Genomic DNA, 21,853 nt, shown 5'->3' with positions numbered 1-21,853 from the left:
TTGTAAAGGATTTGTTTTTGTTTTTTAAAGAAGGGGGAAGTAAACCCTAATGGATTTACTTCCTCTTTGTTTCCCTGTAACGGTAAAGCATAATGGGCTACTATTCGAATAGTAGCCCATTATGTGTCACTTACCTGACACAGGAGCTAGTGATGTCAACGCTGTCCCCTCTTCCACGGAGCATCCATCTTCATTCCAGGTATCGTGGCTCCGGCACTGTGATTGGCTGGAGCCGTGATGGTGTCACTCCCACACATGTGCACGGGAGCTGCCACTAACGGCATATCGCCGTTAGCAGCGGCATGCTCAGTACGCCTGCACGCCGCTGTCTACGACGCATGCACCAGTAGACAGCGATGCTTGTCTGTCTTTTTGAAAATATCTCCTAAATCTTGTAGGTTTAGAAGAGATTTCTTGGACCTACAGGTAAGCCTTAATCTAGGCTTACCTGTAGGAAAAGGGGTCTGTAAGGGTTTACAACCACTTTAAATAACAAATATGTTATACTTACCTCCTCTGTGCAAGGATTTCGCACAAAGGGGCCCAATCCTCCTCTTCTGAGGTCCCCCAGCGGCACTCCTCTTCTTGAGTGCCCCAACGGAGACCCACATTCTCTGGGGGCACTTGTGTGGGTGTGCTTCCTACCGCGTCCATTGACACAGAAAGCAAAAGCAAGACTCTGCCCCACCCCCGTGTCACTGGCTTTAAGCTATTTTATTTATTTTTTGGTTAATTTGGTTGTCACACACTTCACATCACTGTTTTTTTGCAAAAGTCCATGGCAGGTGTAACTGGAGACAATGGTGGGCTGGGGCCAAGGGTAACAAGTGCACATTGCTTTGCCATTTTTACACATTTCCTACCAGTTTCTTCAAGTCCAAAATCACGATCTAAAAACAGAGATAGGGTGCCTAAATAAAGAACTTTTGAGAATGGACAAAATCATTTAATTTCAAATGTGTGAAAAGTAAGTGCCCCATTTAAACTAATTGAATTGCTCATGTTTAGGCTTGATTTAAAAATGGAAAGGTTTGACGCTTGCCATAGAAGTCTAAAGCCAAATGGCTCAGAACATGTGAGCACTAAGTAGACATTGAAGCAGTTCAATTCAGAGCTATGTTCAGGCAGCAGCTACTAATTTACGTCTGAAGTCCAGACTACGACTAACCCCCTAGAAGATTGAATCAACATGCAGCTTCAACATTCAGGGTCTATGTGAATTCAGAATTCGCTGCAATCACTGCAAACCAACAATTCCTATCAGTCAGTCTTTAACATCATTGTGCAGGAAACTTTTTCTTCTATTCTGTACTGCTTTCATTCAAAACTAACAGGTTTTTTTTTTGTATGAACTGCTGGATTCTGCCTTGACATGAAGCATAGTTATAACCAGTAAGCTCCCCAACTGTCATGAGGCAGTGGTCTACAGGTGTATCTCAAAAAAATAAAATAAAAATAGAAAATCAAAAAAAGTTAATTTTAGCAATTCAATAAGTTAAACTCATATCATATAGATTACACACAGATTGATAACTTTAAAGAATTTCTCTCTTTTAATTTTGATGATTATGGCTTATAGCTAGTGAAAACCCCCAATACAGTATCTCAAAAAATGATTATATTACATAAGTCCAATAAAAAAAGGATTACTTAATACAGAAATGTTGGCCTACTGAAAAGTATGTCCATGTACAGTATAGTATGCACTCAATAGTTGGTCGGAGCTCCTTAGCATGAATTACTGCATCAATGCGGTGTGGCATGGAGGCGATCAGCCTGCGGCAATGCTGAGGTGTTATGGAAGCCCTGGTTTATTTGATAGTGGCCTTCAGCTTATCTGCATTGTTGGGTCTGGTGTCTCATCTTTCTCTCGACAATAAACCCACAGATTCTCTATGTGGTTTAGGTCAGGCGAGTTTGCTGGCTAAATCAAGCACAGTGATAACATGATTATTAAACCAGATAGTGGTACTTTTGGCAGTGTGGGTAGTTACCAAGCCCTACTGGAAAATTAAATCAGCATCTCCATAAAGCTGGTCAGCAGAGGGAAGCATGAAATTCTCTAGAATTTCCTGGTAGAGGGCTGCACTGATTTTGGTTTTGATCTTGATAAAACACAGTGTACCAAAACCAGCAGATGACATGGCTCCCCAAATCAGCAACTGTGAAAACTTTACACCTCAAGGACCTCATGCAACTTGGAATCTGTGTCTCTCCACTCTTCCTCCAAACTCTGGGACCTTGATTTCAGAATGTAAAATTTACTTGCTTCCATAAAAAGCACTTTGGACCACTGAGCATCAGTCTAGTCCTTCTCCTTAGTCCAGGTAAGTAAGATGCTTCTGACATTGTCTCTGGTTTATCAGTGGCTTGACACAAGGAATGCGACAGTTGGTAGCCCATGTCCTGGATACGTCTATGTCTCGGTCGTAGCCTCTTGAAGCACTGACACCAGCCATAGTCCACTCCATATGAATCTCTCCTAAATTCTTGAATGGCTTTTGCTTCACAATCCTCTCAAGAATGTGGTTCCCCCTGTTTGTGCACCCTTTTCTACCAAAACTTTTCCTTCCACTCAACTTTCCATTAATATGCTTGGATACAGCACTCTGAACAGCCAGCTTCTTTAGCAATGACCTTTTGTGACTTACTCTCCTTGTGGAGAGTGCCAATGACTGTCTTATGGACAACTGCCAAGTCAGTCTTCCCCATTATTGTGTAACCTACTGAACCGACAGAGACCATTTAAGACCTGGTTTACACTGATGTGATTTGACGTGTCAAATTGCAGCAATTGCACCGTCCCAATCAGTGCAACGCCGCTCTGATATAAAATAAATAAATAAATAAATAAATAAAAACACGTTTCTGTACTAATTTTTGCAATTTCCATTAACATTGATATGTGCAAAAACCCACACAGATGTCTCTGAAATCATTGCTAAAATCGGTACTGACAATGAAGAAGGAGCACATCTGGGAGCTTTCATTCCGTCAGTTCAGTGTGACCCTGGGCTAAAGGCTCAGGAAACCTTTAGAGGCGTTTTGTGTTAATTAGCTGATTAGAGTGTGACATCATGAGTCTACAATTTGGAACTTTTTCACAATATTCAAAATATTCTGGAGATACTGAATTTTGGGTTTTTCACTAGCTGTAAGCAATAACCATAAAATTAAAAGAAAGAAATGCTTGAAATACATCACTTTGTGTGTAATGAATCTATACGAGTTTCACTTTTTGAAGTGAAATACTTAAAAATAGATTTAACTTTTTAATGATATTCAAATTTGAGATACACCTGTATACTATACTAAAAAGGCAAAATAAAACTGAAAACAGATTGAAAGAATCTCAGCAGATCCATCGGGTACAGTCAGCCTGCCAATAGATAGATCCAATCTGGGCTGGTCCCTGCCGAACCCAACAAGATTCAATCCATCTATGAGTGGCTTCAGAAACAGCTTTGTTTCCCTTTCCAGGGTGCTAATTGTCATCATCTTCTTTAGGAGTTCTAACCTATTGCTTCTTGGATCTCTGCTCAGGCAACTTGACATTGTTGGTGAAAGTGAAACGAAGGAAGGTTAAGCCCCAGTTCACATACATGCGAACTGCATGCATTTTGAATGGCATCTGATTCACATGACATGTGAACCAAACCCACATTCTATGGAGCCAGTTCACATGTGTGCAGGTCGGCTGCAGTGCGATTTAAAAAAAAAAAAAAAAAAAGAGACAGGTACGACTTTCAGTCTGGTTCAGGTGTTATGTGTTATACATTTTAAAAATTTGCACCTGAACCGCTGAACAAAACCACACCAAGCTCCTTTTACAAAATAACATTAAAACTGGTCCTGCATATAACTCAGTGTTAAATTTAATAAAAGCGCATGTAGTACTATTAGGCCTCATGCACACTTGAACAGCTTTTTTAAATGCAGGAGAGCATATCTAGAAAGTATAAATATGTTAGGATTTCCAGAACCAGTTTTCCTGCTTTAAAGTAGGTTTACACATATGTTTACATCCGCTCAGCTGCGTGTAACTCAGCAAAACCAACAGTAAAAATGGACCATGAACTAAAATTTTTCTTGATTTGGTAAGCGCATCTAAACATTAGAGTCGGTTCACACCAGATGTACTACATGCAGTATGAGGCAACCCACTGCCTCGTACCTGATACTTAAACTTTTTGAGATGTCTGTGTGACATCTCAATAAAGTGTGCTTTAAAAAAAAATGCCACCCACGGAGCTCAGCGCATGATCACTGCTCTGATTTCAGCCGAATCACACCATGTACCAGCCGCTGCACTGCAGTGGCTAGTGTGAACCTAATTTTGTAAATACTTCGGAACATCAAATGTACAAAAGTACATAGAAGACCACAGTATGGCATTCAGATCTGTTAAAGAACGTTTGCTTTGCTGACATTAATGTTTTTTGCTTTTTTTGAGGCTAGTGTGCATAAAAGGCCCAAATAAAATGTAGAAGCACATACTTGATCAATTACTATTTCCCTTCGTCCTTAATACCATTGTTTCTGAAAGAAAGAAAGAAAGAAAGAAAGAAAGAAAGAAAGAAAGAAAGAAAGAAAGAAAGAAAGAAAGAAAGAAAAAAACAAACCTGGAAGAATACAATTAGGTCTATAGTGTGGCAACACTGCTTTGTAGGGTTCCCTTGGGGCTTCCCTTAAGTGTGCGTTCCCGGGACTATGGCTGTACACAAAAGTAGACACAGACCGCTCCCACTGTAAACTCCAACAATGCTTCCCCCACCAGTTCTCAGACTGTATAAGCTCTTTACCAGCCGCCATACTCAGAAGTTCCTTTACAACACTTGTAACATTATACTCCTGATGTAAACACAACACGGAAGCACTGAGAGGAATGTAGAAAAACACACAGAAAGGATGTGGAGTGCCAACAGGGGAGTCGGACACTACCAATCTTTGATGGTGCTCTAGTACCTTCAAAAAAGTCACATGGGTTACCTTGATCTAAAGTCACCCAGTTCAAAGTGAGTCAGTCAAACAGGCCTGTATTACGCTCCAATGTATCTTCTTTAATAGATTATTTCTTACTAATATAAGTTTCCTTAGGTGGCCTTCTTACTGATGATGCCTAGAGGCAGTAGCACTTGGCACCTACTTTCATGAACGAGGTACCCTATGCCTCCCTTCAGTTCGTACCAATTACTTGTACCTTGCTTATATGTTTTATGGTACTATTTGTATTATCTGTGCAAAATTTTCAATAAAAAGGTTTGTGGAAAAAAACACACGAGAAGTTAGAATCTGGAACAGCTGTGCATGGCAACCAGTCTCCCACTTTCATTTTCAAGCTTAGCTAAATATGATGGAAGATAGAAGCTGACTGGTTACCATGTACAACTGCTCTAATTTTGATAAATCACCCCCCCCCCCACCACCACATATGTATTTACATCCTTCCATGGAGCAATCTTTAGTTACGTTAGAAGATCAGGAGTGGATTGTTTCAGATACTGGGCTTAGCACTGGATTCCAATGGTCAGACAACAGGTGGTTTTAGAGCTTGTGCCAGCAGTGCTGGGAGCTCAAGTGGTTAAAACAGTTGTAAAGTCTAACTGAATGGCATTTAGTTTGCTAAAGCACTGTTCTATCATACCATTTTTATTTTATAATAAATATACTTTTTTCACCTCCTAGCTACCAATTCCAGGCAGCCTCCTTGCAATTACTTCTTGTTTACATACATGCACACCAGAAAAGGCTGCATGACATTTATCAGGGTGAGTTTCTGGGATGGGGACAACAATGAACCATACCTGTGAAATGTATGTTGAAATGGACACTCATAGTCTCCATCAGAAACCCCTGCAAAAGGGGGACAATGGAGAAGGAGCACATTTGGGAAACAGAAAGTGTTGTCAATCCATATCATGAAGTCCATGAACAAGCAGGAGCACAAGGAATTAAAAAAAAAAAAAAAAAAAAAGAGCTGCAAAAAAACTGCAGATTTTAAAAATAGTGAAAAATGACTTTCAATTTATATTTATATATGTTAAAATATATACAAATCCACCCACTATCTTGTTAACAGCCAAGTTCACCATTGGACCTTGTTATGTGTTACACTCATATTTAGGGTGTAATATGTTCCAGCTTGTGCCCCACTCACCCCGTTCAAACCTTACACTGACAGTGGTTGGGGGATCCTCTCCCAACACTTGCTGTCAAAATGTAAAAATGGCACAGGTTTGTGTGGGGCTCTGCTGGCACAGCCATGTCATTCAATCTGTGAATGAAGAAACTGCAAATCCCGTCTGCCTCTGTGGCCGACTGCCTGCAATTCTCAATGGACTGTGAGGGCATTGATGAGTACCCTTAGTGTTCATGGACACTTTCTGCAGCTTTCTAATAGAAGTCCATACAGAGGTACAAGCAAGAAAGCTGGAGGGAATGTCTGCAGAAGCCTAACATTGAACCCATGATCCACAGATAATGAATGCAATGATTTGCAGGCTCCTATAGGAAAAAAAAAATAAGAAAAATCACATTTAAAAATCATATTAAAGAAAGCAAAAATGCACAGTACCAGGGGGCGGTCCTACTGGCTATAACCCCTCACACTTCATCCAGCAGCTCAGTTCATGAAAAGCAGTACAAACATAAATAGGAGGGGTGGGTGCTGTGTCCATCAATGAACTTCAGAGAAAAGGATTTTACGTTGAGTACAAAAATCCTATTTTCTCTTTCCTTTATTGACGGACACAGCATCTTCATCTTGACCTTTGGGGACGTCCCCAAGCAGAGTAAAAAAAAAAAAAAAAAAAAAAAAAAAATGGAGGGGTAAGAACAGCAAACTCCACCCATAAAAACCAGAGCTCAATGGAGGAGTTGCAACCTTAAACAGCCGCCTGCAAAACCTTGAGGCTAAAGCAAGCATCCAAAGATGCGCTCACATCAACCGTGTAAAATTTTGTGAAAGTGTGAACGGACGACCAGGTTGCCGCCTTACACACCTAAGAAACAGACGCTTGATTTTAGAAAGCCCAAGAGGCACCAACTGCCCTGGTAGATTGTGCTGTGACAGGAAAGGGAAGCGCCAAACCCTTATGGCATAAGCCTGAATCACAATCTGTCTGATCCACCGAGAAATGGTGGGAAATGAGACCGCCAGGCCCTTCTTTGGACCAGCCACCGATACAAACAGCGAGTTTGACCTCCGAAAAGGAGCCGTAGCAGACAGATATACCCATAGAGCCCGGACCACGTCTAAGGAATGCAAAGCCACCTTTGGGGTGTGACAGCCGAGGACATAAGGACAGAAGCACAATGTCCTCATTTAGACGAAAGGCCGATACAACCTTTGGAAGAAACAAATGCTGCGGGCGCAGCACCTCCTTATCCTTATGGAGGACCAAGTAGGGAGACTTGCATGACAAGGCCGCCAACTCAGAAACCCTCCTGGCAGATGTAATAGCCACTAGAAAGACTACCCTCAGTGTCAAAGGAATCTCCCTAATGTTTTCAAACAGCGGTTTCTGAAGCACCGAGAGCACCAGATTCAAATCCCACAGAGGCAGCGGTGGTCAAACCGGAGGGGCCACATGTCAAACCCCCTGAACAAATGTACTCGCCAATGAATGAGTCGCTGAAAAAAAAAAAAAAAAAGACAGCCAAAGCTGATCTCTGCCCCTTAATGCTGAAGAGAAGAGAAGATGAGTTCCGTGCCCTCAGCATAGTGGAGAATACTGAATCCGACAGACCTCGGCCCCTTAGCCCTGCCGTTAAAGCCAGCGACAGTAAAGCAGGATGAAGTATTGAGCCTTGCGACAGAAGGTCCTCCCGCATCGGCAGCCACCAAATAACATCCGCCACCATTTGCACTATGTCTGCGTATCACGGATGCCAAGGCCAATCTGGGGCAATCAGAATCCTCTCGGCCTCCGCTCAGCGACCATTCCCCTTGATCCAGCATCAAGGTAGTCCACTTGCGAGTTTTCTACGCTTGGAATGTACACGGCCGACAGAGCTGGCACACGCCGCTCTGCCCACCGCAGGATGTGAGCAACCTGCAGTGCTGCAGCCGAGCTCCTTGTTCCTCCTCAATGACTGCCATATGCCACCGCCGCTGCGTTGTCCGACTGGATCCTGACTGGACACCCCTGCAGCCTCTGTGGCCATTTGGAGAGGCACCGCCTGATTGCCCGAAGATCCAGCACATTGATCGGCAAGCGGGATTCTTCCTGCGTCCAGCGATCCTGGGCCGACTGTACGCACCAAACTCCCGCCAACCCATCAGGCTGGCGTCCATTGTGATCACCGTCCAATGAAGAGGTAGGAACGACTTTCCAGACTGAAGGGCCTGAGACCTCAGCCACCAGAGCAGGGAATCCCTGACTAGCTGGCTCACCTGAATTTGATAATCCAGGGACAACAGAGATTTGTCCAATTTGGACAGGACTCGAGTGTGGAATTGAGCATACAGTATCGACTCGAAAGTGGCTACCATGAGAACCAGGACTTGCAAAAACGCAATGACGACCACCTGCGGGACACCAATAACTTCACTGCAGCTTCTCTGAAGGGAGAAAGACTCACCTCTGGAGTCCAGAAGCAAGCCCAGGTACTCCAGGTGTTGAGTCGGCACCAAGACAAACTTCTGTAGGTTCAGTACCCAACCAAACTCCCAAAGAGTTTGCATGGTGATTGCCTCATCCTGCCTTAATTCTGAGTTGGAAGCTGCCCTCAGAAGGAGGTCGTCCAGATAACGATTGCCACGATTGCGATCCCTCACTGCCTTAGCAAAGCCAGAATTGGGGCTAGCACCTTGGTGAAGACTCCCAGTGCTGACGCCAGGCCAAAAGGGAGAGCTACAAACTTGTAGTGCTCGTCCCCGACTGCAAATCGCAGAAACCTCTAATGCTTGATGCATATGAGGACGTGTAAGTATGCGTCCTTGATGTCCAGGGATGCCAGAACATCCCCCCAATGGAGTGCAGCAACCACTGAGTAAACTGATTCCACCCTGAACCTTTGTACTTTCACAAAGCTATTAAGGGCCTTGAGAGCCAGGACCAGACGGACTCCTTTCTTCTTTGGGACTGAAAACAGTTCGGTACAGGCACTATCACTCCTGTACTGCCCCGAATAGGGTTTCCTGTTGAGCCGGAAGATGAAGGTTGGAGGGAAAAAAAAAAAATCTGTTTGGCGGACAAGAAAGAAACTATCTTGTATCCTGATGAAACCAGTTTGCAGACCCACTGGTCAGAAAGTAGGGAGGGTCCACCGAGCTGCAAACTCCCAAAAGGCAACCCCCCACCCGAGAGTCGGGCGGGGGCAAACCTTTATGCGTTAACAGATTTGCTTGCCTTCGGCGTGGCTCCTTACCTTTCCTGGACTGTGGGAGCAACGTACTCTTACCCCCGGTAACATTCTTAATTTCATCCAGCGAGGCTCCAAATAGCCTCTCTCCCTGAATGGGCAAATCCGCCAGTGCTTTCTTAGATGCCTGGTCCGCAGACCAGCATTTCATCCAATTCAGGCGACGAAGCACTACTGCTGATACTGAGGCTCTAGAGAGAAAGGGGGCCGTATCTAAGGCCACATCACAAACATACTTAAGGCCCTGCACCAACTGGTCTGCCCAGCTCCACGCAGACCAGGGAAACCTGTTGCTTCTCCAACTCACGGTGCAACAATTTAGCCCATTCAGTAAGCGTCTGTGACACCAGGGCCGTGGCTAACACTGGCTGCAATGCTGACCCCCCCCCCACCGTAAACATGGCCCGGTTAACAGCCTCAGCCTTCCTGTCGGCAGGGTCCTTGAAAGCAGGGGTCCCTTCCACCGGCATCGTGGTTACCTTATTTAACCTGGATACCAGGGGGGGGGTCAACAATCGGAGGAGCTGTCCATTTTTCAGGAAACTCTCCTCAAGCGGGTAACGCACTGCCATGCTTTTCGGGACTGAAAAGGCCGCTGCGGTTTTCCCCACTCCTTGTATATAAACATATCAAAATAAGTTGGGCAAGGAAACACCTTAGCCGTGCGGGCTGGCTTGTGGGACCCAAACGGGGCCAACACCTCTGTAGATGCCCCCGACTTATCCTCCATCTTTAGGGTATCCTGCACCGCTATGATAAGTGCTCCTACAAGCGCTTTTTCCTGCGCTCACCCGGACACGGAATCATTCTCACTGTCCGAACAGTCCTAGTCCGCATCCTCTGACATGTCAGAACAGGAACCACCTGCCAAAGTGGGACCCAAGTCTGAATCAGAGCTTTCCCCTGAAGACGATGGGGGGTAGGGGGCGTTTTTACCCTCCTTGCACCCACACAGCACTTCTACCCTGGCAACAAAGGCCTCCAGGACCGCCGTCAGAGAATCCATAGGCACCGCAGGTGCAAGGGAACAGATTGCCATACCAGGGATGTCTGGGGAAGAAGCTCCAGCTTTTGACACCATGCTGACTCACACTCGCCTGTCACCACTTAGGGGCCTAAGGCAAGTCACACAAAATGTCAACCCTCCTAGCTGCCACAGACTGAAAGGCCCCCTGCACGATTCACCACCCTGACCCAGGTACTGCGCTGTGCTGCTGCTGTCCGCTCTCCCCTGTGTCAGCCACAAGGTGTTCTGTGTAAAAAGTCCACTGTTCTAGAAGGAAACAAACACCCAACGCTAGAGGCAAAACAAGCTGAGTCTACTAGAAAATGGCCACCTCAGCAAAAAACCGTCTGAGGGTGCCGGGAAAATGGCCACCGCACTTCCAAAAAATGTCTGAAAGGAAAAAACTGGCTGTGCCTACAGAAAAACAGCCACGGTCCTCGTGGAGGCCTCCCCACATGGCATACACACCAAAACATCCCACCATGACCCAGAAACAGGGAAGAGTACAAGCGGACCCCCAACACCCTGCGCAGCCCCCTGGAGGACCCCCGGCCAGGTACACGCACCGCACCCCCATGTGTCCAGTCAAACAGCGCCCCATAGGATGGGGAGGGAAGGGACAGGGAGAGAAGAAAGGGAGCGTGGGAGACCCCCTAGATGACCTCCCAGGGAATGCCCAGCTGTCCCATCCTGCCAAGACAGGTGGAACCATACTTACCCCTCCTGTAGGTCACGTTTTTTCCGAGCATATAGCTCATTGGCCGCCCCTGGATCAGATGGGGCATGTCGTGGCCGAACCAGCGTGTAGCTAAGGTCGGCTCACACTCGATGGCAAGGCTGGGAAGACTACCAGGATCTATATTATCCAGCCTGTCACTCAGCTGTTGATTGTAGATCACAGGAATCAAAAATGCAGAAAAAAGAAAAAATTCCCAGGCCCAATGGTCGCACCAGGAGCCAGGTCCTTCTACACTAGGCAGAAAAAAACTGAGCTGCTGGATGCAGTGTGAGAGGTTATAGCCAGTAGGAGGTAATGTGCAAGTGTTGCTGTTTTTAACATGTTCTGCCTAGTCCTCTCCTAAAGGGGCAATATAACCCCAAGGTCAAGGTGAAAAGAGGCTGCGTCAGTCAATGAACGAAAGAGAAAAAAAATAAAAAATAAAATCTTTGAATTTTGATATACTTTATTTGTATATTAGATTTTCACTTTAGAACTGAAAACACTAACAGTTTAAAAAAAATCGGCTAAACAGATTTTAAAGCCACTGTGTCTGCACTGGGCAGCAGCAGGGTAAAATACCATTCATTTGCACAGTGAGTCCCAGAATGAGAAGCAGACAATGTAAACACACAATCCACATAATGCCCAATGCTGAAGAGGATATTCTAAATGGCAAGAATAGGCCTTCAAAAATCGCCCTATGGGGATGTCTGGAGAGAAAATGTGACAACAGGAAACCGCCAGATATGACACACATTCTCATATCAATACACTTTGAAAAGGATAAAAAGCTTGTCATCTGCATGCTCCGCTTGCCTTCACTTTATACTATGAAAGATAATGATAATGTCTAGCTGCTAATTACCGTTAATGTGCTCAAGTCTTCTGGGTTATAACTCATTACCAGTTAAACTAAACTGCAGATCAAGGACTAGTGCTTTAACATCACTGAAAATAATAATAATAAAAAAAAAAAAAAAGTAATTGGTGTTCAGTTAGCTGTGTTTGGCTACATGCTGATGCAGTTATCTGCAGACACCAAGATGATGCCAGTCAGGAAGTGGTACATTTATGTTGCTGTGAAGGGTAGTGAGCTATATGTGCAATGTGCACTCCAGGGTAAGCAGCAGTGATCATGAATACCCTCTGGGTGTACCAGGCAGGAAGTGGGCTGTATAGACATTGAAAGGTATGTGCGTGGGGCACTATGTGGGGTGCAGGATATATAGAAAAAGGTGCGAGTCTCTCCTGGATGTACTTGGCAGGTAGTGGGGTGTATATACACTAATTAACAATAACATTATGACCACTGACAGGTAAAGTGCAAATACCATTGACCATCTTGTTACAATGGCACCTGAAAGTGGGTGATATATTAGGCAGCAAATAAACATGTTTATGAAGTTGTGTTCAAAGCAGAAAAAAAAAAAAAAAAATGGGTAAGGAGCGAATTTCTTTCCTGTAACCAACCACAGGCTGCAGGAAATACATTTGCTAAATTCCCCCACCAACATAGACAGTATTGATGCAGGAATCCCTCTTGCCGAAGCAGTCCCCACCAGAAGAAGACCATGATTATTTCCTAGCAGCTGTATTAGCCACTAGCGATCCTCGCAAGAAAATCCAGCAGGCTGGTTGCACCCAAGTTGAGCGATCAACTTGGTACATTCAGCTAGCCCATTAACAGTTTGAATCTCGGGATTTCAACCAGGTATAGCCTGGCCTAAGTGTAAAGATTTGAGAGACTTTAACAAAGGCCTAATTGGGATGTCTAGACCAGCCTTTTTCAACCAAGGTGCCTTGATATTTCTTCAGGGGTGCCTTGGCAAAATGCCTAAAAATTCACCCAAAAATTGTATACAAGCAGGCGTGTGCATGAAGCCTGTCTTTTAGGCCCCTTTCACACTGGGGTGGTGGGTGCGTCGGCGGTAAAAAGCCGATAATTTTAGCTGCGTGTTACCGTCAATTTTACGGCGCTATTGGGTAGCTAGCGGGTCCTTTTTTCCCCCTGCTAGCAGACAAAAAGAGGGTTAAAACCACTGCAAATCTCTGCTGCAGCAGCGCTATGCTGGCAGTATAGCCGCACTGCCCCACTGATTTCAATGGGCAGGAGCAGTGAAGGAACGGTGCTGCTTGCAGGTGGATGGGTTAACATCCTGCAAGCGCACCGCTTCAGTGTGAAAGCAGTCTTTCACACTGGAGAGACAGGAGTAGCTTTTTACAGGCGTTATGCAGGTGCTATTTTAGGGCTGTAGCGCCTGTAAAGCTCCTCAGTGTGCAAGGGGTCTTAGTCAAAATCACAGGTTTCATTGCACATCACTTCAACCTTTCAGCTGCTGGCAGCCCCAACTCACAACTTAAAAGGATCTGCTACGGACGGCTTGGTGTCAGATACCATAGCATACATTCAGAGGTCTAGTGGTGTCCATGCCTCGACCAGATATGGTGAGTAGTCATCATATTATGTCATACATTGAGTTGCAGTTCAGTGAGTAAAATAAGTATTTGATTGCCTACCAGCCAACAATTCTGGCTCCCACAGACTGGCTACAGCATGTGCTCATGTGGTACACAGATTAGTCCTGTCATTTTAAGAAGGTGCTCCTAACGACAACTCATAAAAGACACCCGCCCACAGAATTTCTTTCTTCCAATCAAACCCACTATCATGGGCAAGACCAAAGAGCTGCCAAAGGATGTCAGGGAGAAGATTGTAGCCCTGCATAAGGCTGAAATGGGCTACAAGACCACCAGCAAGAAACTTGGTGAGAAGGGGACGGTTATTTGCAAATGGAAGAAATACAAAATAACTATCGCCCTCGGTCTAGAGCTCCATACAAGTCTTCGCCTCATGGGGTAAGGATGATAATGGGAAAAGAGAGGGATCAGCCAAGAACTACATGGGAGGAGCTTGTGAACGATCTCAAGGCAGTTGGGACCACAGTCACCAAACTATTGGTAACACAATACACCGCCATGTATTGAAATCCTGCAACGCCCGCAAGGTCCCCCTTCTCAAGAAGGCACATGTGTACAGGCCTGTCTAAAGATAGCCAATGAAAATTCAAAATGATTCAGAGAAGAATTAGGAGAAAGCGCTGTGGTCAGATGAGACCCAAATTAAGCAAAGGATTTAGAGAAGATCTGTAAAGAAGAGTGGACCAAAATCCATCCGGAGATGTGTGCAAACCTGGCAACCAGCTACAAGAAACGTCTTACCTCTGCTTGCCAACAAGTGTTTCTCCACCAAGTACTAAGTCATGTTTTATTTGGGGATCAAAAACTTTTACTCACTGAACTGCTAATCACTATTTGTATTGTGATATTGGGGGATGTCTAGCTCAGTGGTGGATGCGTTTTCAGTGAGTTCACAAGCAACAGGAACTTCAGTTTAAGGGCGTGGTAGCCCACTTTTATTGAAAGTAACAAAAAGGAAAGTTTATACATGTATGGGTTGCCCACATGGGTTTTTCTCCCAAAACTTACAACACAAACAAAAATGCCAAGCAACCTGGTTCTCAAGGCTCACTCAGCCTTGGTCACAGTACAAAGCTGCGCAGGCCCACTCCTGGCCTCTAGGAAGGGGTTCTCCTGACACTCCAGGCTTTCACACTCCTCCAAAGACTCACGGTCCCCTCTAGTCCCCAGGACTCTCTCTTCCAGTTGTCTCAGCTATGGTCTCCCGACTCTCTCAGTCCACTGGCCTGGAACCTCTCCCACATGGAGTACCGTCTCAAGGATATTGCCTGGGTTCTTAAACGGTAGCACACCTCCCTCCTGGCTGCAGCCACTGCTCCCACACCAACTCTCCTGAGCTATGCTCAGATCTGCCTTAGAACGAGTGTGTACACCTGGACACACACACACACACACACACACACACACACACACAACCTACAGAACTTCTGGAAAGCCCGAACACAAGACTGAAGACTCCATCCCTCTCAATGCTCTTTGAAGTATTCAAGTTTCCAGCTTCAAACCAGAGAAGATTTAAAGCATAGTTTTCTCTGCAGTCCTGTGTCCATTTTACAATCATTTTCACAGAGACAGGGGCTCTCACAGTATCAAGTGATTTTTTATTTTTTTGGATTTGTGGTTGATATTCTGGCTCCATCATTAAAAATACACCTATGATAAAAATTATAGACCCTTATTTTTTTTTTGTAAGTGGGCAAACTAATAAATTCTGCAGGGGATCAAATAATTATTTATTCCACTGCATGTACAGTGCCTTTAAAAAAGTATTCATAACCCTTAATTTTCCACCTTTTTTCCCGTTAAAACCAAAAACGTAAATGTATTTTATTGGGATTTTATATGATAGGCCAACACAGTGGCACATAATTGTGAAGTGGAAGGAAAATGCTAAATTATTTTTAGAAATAAATATGTGAAAAGTGTAGCGTGCATTTCTATTCAGCCCCCCTGAGTCAATACTTTGTAGAACCACCTTTTACTACAATTACAGCTGCAGCTTTTTGGGTATGTCTCTACCAGCTTTACACATCTAGAAAGTGAAATGTTTGGCCATTCTTCATTGCAAAATAACTCAAGCTCTGTCAGTTTGGATGGAGAGCATCTGAAGAGCAATTTTCAAGTCTTGCCACAGATTCTCAATTGGATTTAGGTCTGGATGTTGACTAGGCTATTCTAACAAATGAATATGCTTTGATCTAAACCATTCCATTGTAGCTCTAGTTGAATGCGGGAAGGCAAACCTCTGCCCCAGTCTCAAGTCTTTTGCAGACAACTCTGACCAGCTTCCCTGTCGCTGCTAAAGAAAAGCATCCCAACAACTTGATACTGCCACCACCATGTTTCACGGTGGGGGTGGTGTGTTCAGGGTTATGTGCAGATTCTCCCACTTGAGCTGTGGATCTAGGCAGCTCTCCAGAGTTACCATGGGCTTCTTTGATTAATGCTCTCCTTGCTCAGCCTGTCAGTTTAGATGGACGGCCATGCCTTGGTAAGTTCACAGTTGTGCCATACTCTTTCCATTTTTGGATGATGGATTGAACAGTGCTCTGTGAGATGTTCAAAGCTTGGGATATTTTTTTTATAGCCTAACTCTGCTTTAAACTTCTCCACAACTTTATCCCTGACCTTTCTGGTGTGTTCCTTGACCTTCGTGATGCTGTTTGTTCACTAAGGTTTTCTAACAAACCTATGAGGGCTTCACAGAACAGCTGTATTTATACTGAGATTAAATTACACACAGGTGGACTCTATTTACTAATAAGGCGACTTCTGAGGGCAATTGGTTCCACTAGATTTTAGTTAGGGGTATCAGAGTAAAGAAAGCTGAATACCAATGCACTCCAAATTTTTCAGATATTAAATTTGTAAAAAAAACTGAAAAACATTTATAATTTTCCTTCCATTTCACAATTATGTGCCACTTTGGGGGTTATTTACTAAAGGAAAATCCACTTTGTGCTGCAAGTGCACTTGGAAGTAAAGTCGCTGTAAATCCAAGGGGGACATGCAAGGAAAATAAAAAAACAGCCTTTTAGCTTGCACATGATTGGATGATAAAATCAGTAGAGCTTGCACTCATTTCAGATGTACCGCTTAGATATAGAGCAAGTGTACTTGCAGTGCAAAGTGGATTTGCCTTTCGTAAATAACCCCCCTTTGTGTTACTCTATCAAATAAAATCCCAATAAATTTAATTCCATTTTTGGTTGTAACATGCCAAAATTTCAAGGTGTATGAATACTTTTTCAAGGCACTATAGATGAGAGGAATAGTATATTGGGTGCAGGATATGTAGGACGCGGTGTGGATCTCCACTGGGTGTACCTGGAAGACATTGGGGTGCATATACATTGACAATGATGGTATGTAGGCAGGAGGGGTAGTATATAGTGTGCAGAATAAGAAGGAAGGGGTGTGGATCTCCTCTGGGTGTACCTGGCAGGTAGCGAGGTGTTTATACACTGACAATGATAGTTATGTAGGTGAGAGGAATAGAATATGGGGTGCTGGATATGTGAGAGGGCTGTGGATCCCCTCTGGATGTACCTGGCAGACATTAGGGTGTATACACACACCAACAATGATAGGTATGCAAGCGAGAGTGGTAGTATATAAGGTGCAAGATATGTAGGAGTGGATGTGCATCCTCTCTGGGTGTACCTGGCAGATATCATTATCAATGTATGCACACCCCAATATCTGCCAGGTACACCCAGAGAGGATACACATCCCCTCTTAAATATCCTGCACCTCACCTACTACCCCTCTCACCTACATACCTATCATTGTGGTGTGCATACACTGACAATGATAGGCAAGTATGTGAGAGGGGTAGCATATGGGGTGCAGAATATGTAAGAGGGGAGTGTACATTTGCTGACAATAATAGGTATGTAGGAGGGAGTGTGTATCCTTCTCTGGGTGTACCTGGCAGATATTTGGGTGGATACAAACTGACAATGATAGGTATGTAGGTGAGGGGGTGCTATGTGGGGTGCAGGATATGTAGGAGAGGATGTGCATCCTCTCTGGGTGTACCTGGCAGATATTGGGATGTACATACACTGACAAGGATGATAGGTATGTAGGCGAGAGGGGTAGTATATGGGGTACAGGATATTTAGGAGGTGGTATGTATCCACTCTGGGATTACCTGGCAGATATTGGGGTGTGCATACACTGACAATAATAGGTATGTAGGCGAGGGGTGCTATGTGGAGTCCAGGATAAGTAGGAGAAGAGATGTATCTTCTCTGGATGTACACTGACAATGATAGGTATGTAGGTAAGAGGGGAAAAAAGTATTTGATCCCCTGCTGATTTAGTACGTTTGCCCACTGATAAAGAAATGATCAGTCTATAATTTTAATGGTAGGTTAATTTTAACAGTGAGACAGAATAACAAAATAAATATCCCAAAAAACGCATTTAAAAAAAAAAAGTTATAAATTGATTTGCATTTTAATGAGTGAAATAAGTATTTGATCCCCTATCAACTAAGCAAGATTTCTGGCCCCCAGGTTTCTTCTATACAGGAACAAGCTGAGATTAGGAGCACTCTCTTAAAGGGAGTGGTTCTAATCTCAGGTTGTTACCTGTAAAAAAAAAAAAAAAAAAAAAAAGAGAATAAGACACCTGTCCAGTGAAAAATCATTCAGATTCCAATCTCTCCACCATGGCCAAGACCAAAGAGCTGTCCAAGGATGTCAGGGACAAGATTGTATTCCTACACAAGGCTGGAATGGGCTACAAGACCATCACCAAGCAGCTTGGTGCAATTATTTGCAAATGGAAGAAACACAAAATAACAGACAGACAATCTCCCTCGAGCTGGGGCTCCATGCAAGATCTGACCTTGTGGAGTTTCAATGATCATGAGAACGGTGAACGGTGAGGAATCAGCCCAGAACTACATGGGAGAATCTTGTCAATGATTTTAAGGCAGCTGAGACCATAGTCACCAAGAAAACAATTGGTAACACACTATGCCTTGAAGGACTGAAATCCTGCAGGGCCCGCAAGGTCCCCCTGCTCAAGAAAGCACATGTACAGGCCCATCTGAAGTTTGCTAATGAAAAAAAAAACTGGGTGAGAGTGTTTTGGTCAGATGAGACTAAAATTAAGCACTTTGGCATCAACTCAACTTGCTGTATTTGGAGGAGGAGGAATGCTGCATATGACCCCAAGAACACCATCCCCACCATTAAACAAAGAGGTGGAAACATTATGCTTTGGGGGTTTTTTTTCTGCTAAGGGGACAGGACAACTTCACCACATTAAAAGGACAATGGATAGGGTCATGTACCATCAAATCTTGGGTGAGAACCTCCTTCCCTCAGCCAGGGCATTGAAAATGGGTTGTGGATGGGTATTTGAGAATGACAATGATCCAAAACACAAGGCCAAGCAAATAAAAGAGTGGCTGAAAAAGCGCATTAATGTCCTGGAGTGGACAAGCTAGGCTCCAGACCTTAATCCTATGGAAAATATGTGGAGGAAGCTGAAGGTTCAAGTTAACAAATGTCAGCCTCGAAGCCTTAATGACTTGGAGAGGATTTGCAATGAGGAGTGGGACAAAATCCCTCCCGAGATGTGTGCAAACCTGCTGGCCAACTACAAGAAACGTCTGATTGCCAACAAGAGTTTTGCCACCAAGTACTAAGTCATGTTTTGCAAAGGGTTTTATTTCACTCAATAAAATGCAAATTATTTATAACTTATTAGAAATGTGTTTATCAGGATATTTTTGTTTGTTAGTCTGTCTCTCACTGTTAAAATAAACCTACCATTAAAATTATAGACTGATCATCTCTTTGTCAGTGGGCAAACGTACAAAATCAGCAGGGGATCAAATACTTTTTCCCCCCGCTGTATGTGGGGTGCAGGATATCTAGGAGGGGGTATCTGTCCTCTCTGGGTGTACCTGGCAGACATTGGGGTGAACATACACTGACAATGATAAATACGTAGGTGAGAGGGGTAGTATGTGGGGTGCAGGATTGGTAGGAAGGGATTTGTATCTTCTATGGATGTACCTGGCATGTAGTGGGGCGTGCATACACTGACAACGATAGATTGGAAGGTGGGAGGGGGCAGGATATGTAGGAGGGGGCGTGTATCCTCTATGGGTGTACCTGGCAGGTATTGTGGTGTCGTGACAGTGATAGGCATGTTGGTGAGAGCAGTAGTATGTGGGGTGCAGGATCAGTAAAGAGGGGATGTGTATACTCTCTGGGTGTACCTGGCAGATATTGGGGTGTGCATACACTGACAATGATAGGTATGTAGGTGAGAGGGATAGTATATGGGGTGGATATGTAGGGGGTTGTGTATCCTCTCTGGGAGTACCTGGCAGATATTGGGGTGTGCATGCACTGACAATGATAGGTATGTAGGTGAGAGGAGTAGTATATGGGGTGCAGGATATGTAGGAGGGAGTGTATATCCTCTCTGGGTGTACCTGGCAGATATTGGGATGTACATACACTGACAAGGATGATAGGTATGTAGGTGAGAGGGGTATTATATGGGGTGCAGGATATGTAGGGGGTGTGTATCCTCTCTGGGAGTACCTGGCAGATATTGGGGTGTGCATACACCGACAATGATAGGTATGTGGGTGAGAGGGGTAGTATATGGGGTGCAGGATATGTAGGGGTGTGTATCCTCTCTGAGAGTACCTGGCAGATATTGGGATGTACATACACTGACAATGATAGGTATGTAGGTGAGAGGGGTAGTATATGGGGTACGGGATATGTAGGGGGTGTGTATTCTCTCTGGGTGTACCTGGCAGATATTGGGGTGTGCATACACTGACAATGATAGGTATGTGGGTGAGAGGGGTAGTATATGGGGTGCAGGATATGTACAAGGGAGTGTATATCCTCTGTGTGTGTACATACACTGACAAGGATGATAGGTATGTAGGTGAGAGGGGTAGTATATGGGGTGCAGGATATGGAGGGGTGTGTATCCCCTCTGGGAGTACCTAGCAGATATTGGGATGTACATACACTGACAGTGATAGGTATGTAGGTGAGAGGGGTAGTATATGGGGTGCAGGATATGTAGGAGGGGGTGTGTATCCTCTCTGGGAGTACCAGGCAGATATCGGGGTGTGCAACACTGGCAATGAGCGGTATGTAGGGGGTGTGGCACATTACCTGTCCTCCTTTCCTCACATCTTCCAGCCTCTCTCTGGCATCTGTATCTGTTCCATCAGAAGCAGGAGAGCCTTTCCCCGGCCTCTGTTGGCCCACTGCACGTTCCCTGCGGGTGCTGCCCTGCTTGTTCCTCCTCCTGGTCATTTCTCGCTCCTCTAGACGGCTCCTCGGACTCGCAGGGCTCACCCCAACACCAAAATAATCCCCCCAAAGTCAACAGCCCAGACCTGGACGCTTTGGACAGGACAACAGCCAATATGGCGGCGTGCTGGAGACCATTGCCACGCCCCTTGCCAACAGGGTAAAGGTTACGGCGCAGCTGGCATCCAGTACGAACGTGAAGCTACGTCCGCCATTTTACCTACTGGCAACCTTCCGAGTGTATTTTCTGAAGAATTCGGCTGGAGTACTGCGCCATCTTTAGTGAGGGCAAACGAAGTAGTGCCTTCAGACTTATGTCGGAGTTTCTCGGGCAGTGAACACCTATTGGATGAAGGCTGCTTTGCTACTGGCACATTCTAGTGGGCATGTTTAACTAGGAGCATTGGGACTGATTCTGACAAGCTCAAGTTCAAACAGGCCTTAACTAAAGTACTTGTTAAAGAAGCTATTCAAATCAAAGTATTCTAGAAACAAATAGTTAAATCATTCCTGTGAGTGTAACAGCAATACTAGTGTAAAACACATTAAAGTGATCACATAAATACACACATTGCTACATAAAAAAGGATAGGCATTCAAATAATGTGTTATGGCATAATTTCAAACACTTTCAAAACAATTCAAGTGTAACATTTGTATTTTTTATAAAATTGAAATACATTTTAAGGTACAGTAAGTAAATACATTTTTCAAACATTCTGTATCTGTTGTTTTTAAACAGATGTAGCAATATGGACTACAATTGCAAAGTGTGTAGATTCATTTCCATGTACAGTATTGTCCCTCTAGTGCCCAGCGTTACTGACTGACATCATCTCTGTGAGCCAAACCAAAGGGATTGTGGAATTAGTAGTTCCTCAGAACGGTAATTGCCCCGCATTACTATGAACCCGGACTACATATCCCAGGGATCTTTGCTATCATCAGAGAGATTGCTGGGAAGAACTAGAA

The 21,853-nt window shown here is 44.5% G+C and overlaps 1 protein-coding gene across 5 annotated transcripts in view; it reads right to left on the bottom strand.

Moving 5' to 3' along the window:
- FAM193B (family with sequence similarity 193 member B) overlaps positions 1-21,030 on the bottom strand; it is a 110,563-nt gene extending 89,533 nt beyond the window's left edge. For all 5 annotated transcript variants that reach the window (XM_077472519.1, XM_077472520.1, XM_077472521.1 and 2 more), the window contains exon 1: positions 20,741-21,030. In XM_077472519.1, the coding sequence (XP_077328645.1) occupies positions 20,741-20,884 (144 nt within the window). In that variant the 5' untranslated portion in view covers positions 20,885-21,030. The remainder of the gene's footprint in view (positions 1-20,740) is intronic.
- Between the last annotated feature and the right edge of the window lie 823 nt (positions 21,031-21,853).

Source organism: Lithobates pipiens, unplaced genomic scaffold (genome assembly GCF_037356315.1).
Source record: "Lithobates pipiens isolate NorthernLeopardFrog02 unplaced genomic scaffold, aLitPip1_a1.2 Scaffold_8, whole genome shotgun sequence".
NCBI classification, from domain to species: domain Eukaryota; kingdom Metazoa; phylum Chordata; class Amphibia; order Anura; family Ranidae; genus Lithobates; species Lithobates pipiens.
The sequence above is the reverse complement of the archived record's forward strand: the minus strand, read 5'-3'. Positions and strand labels throughout refer to the sequence as shown.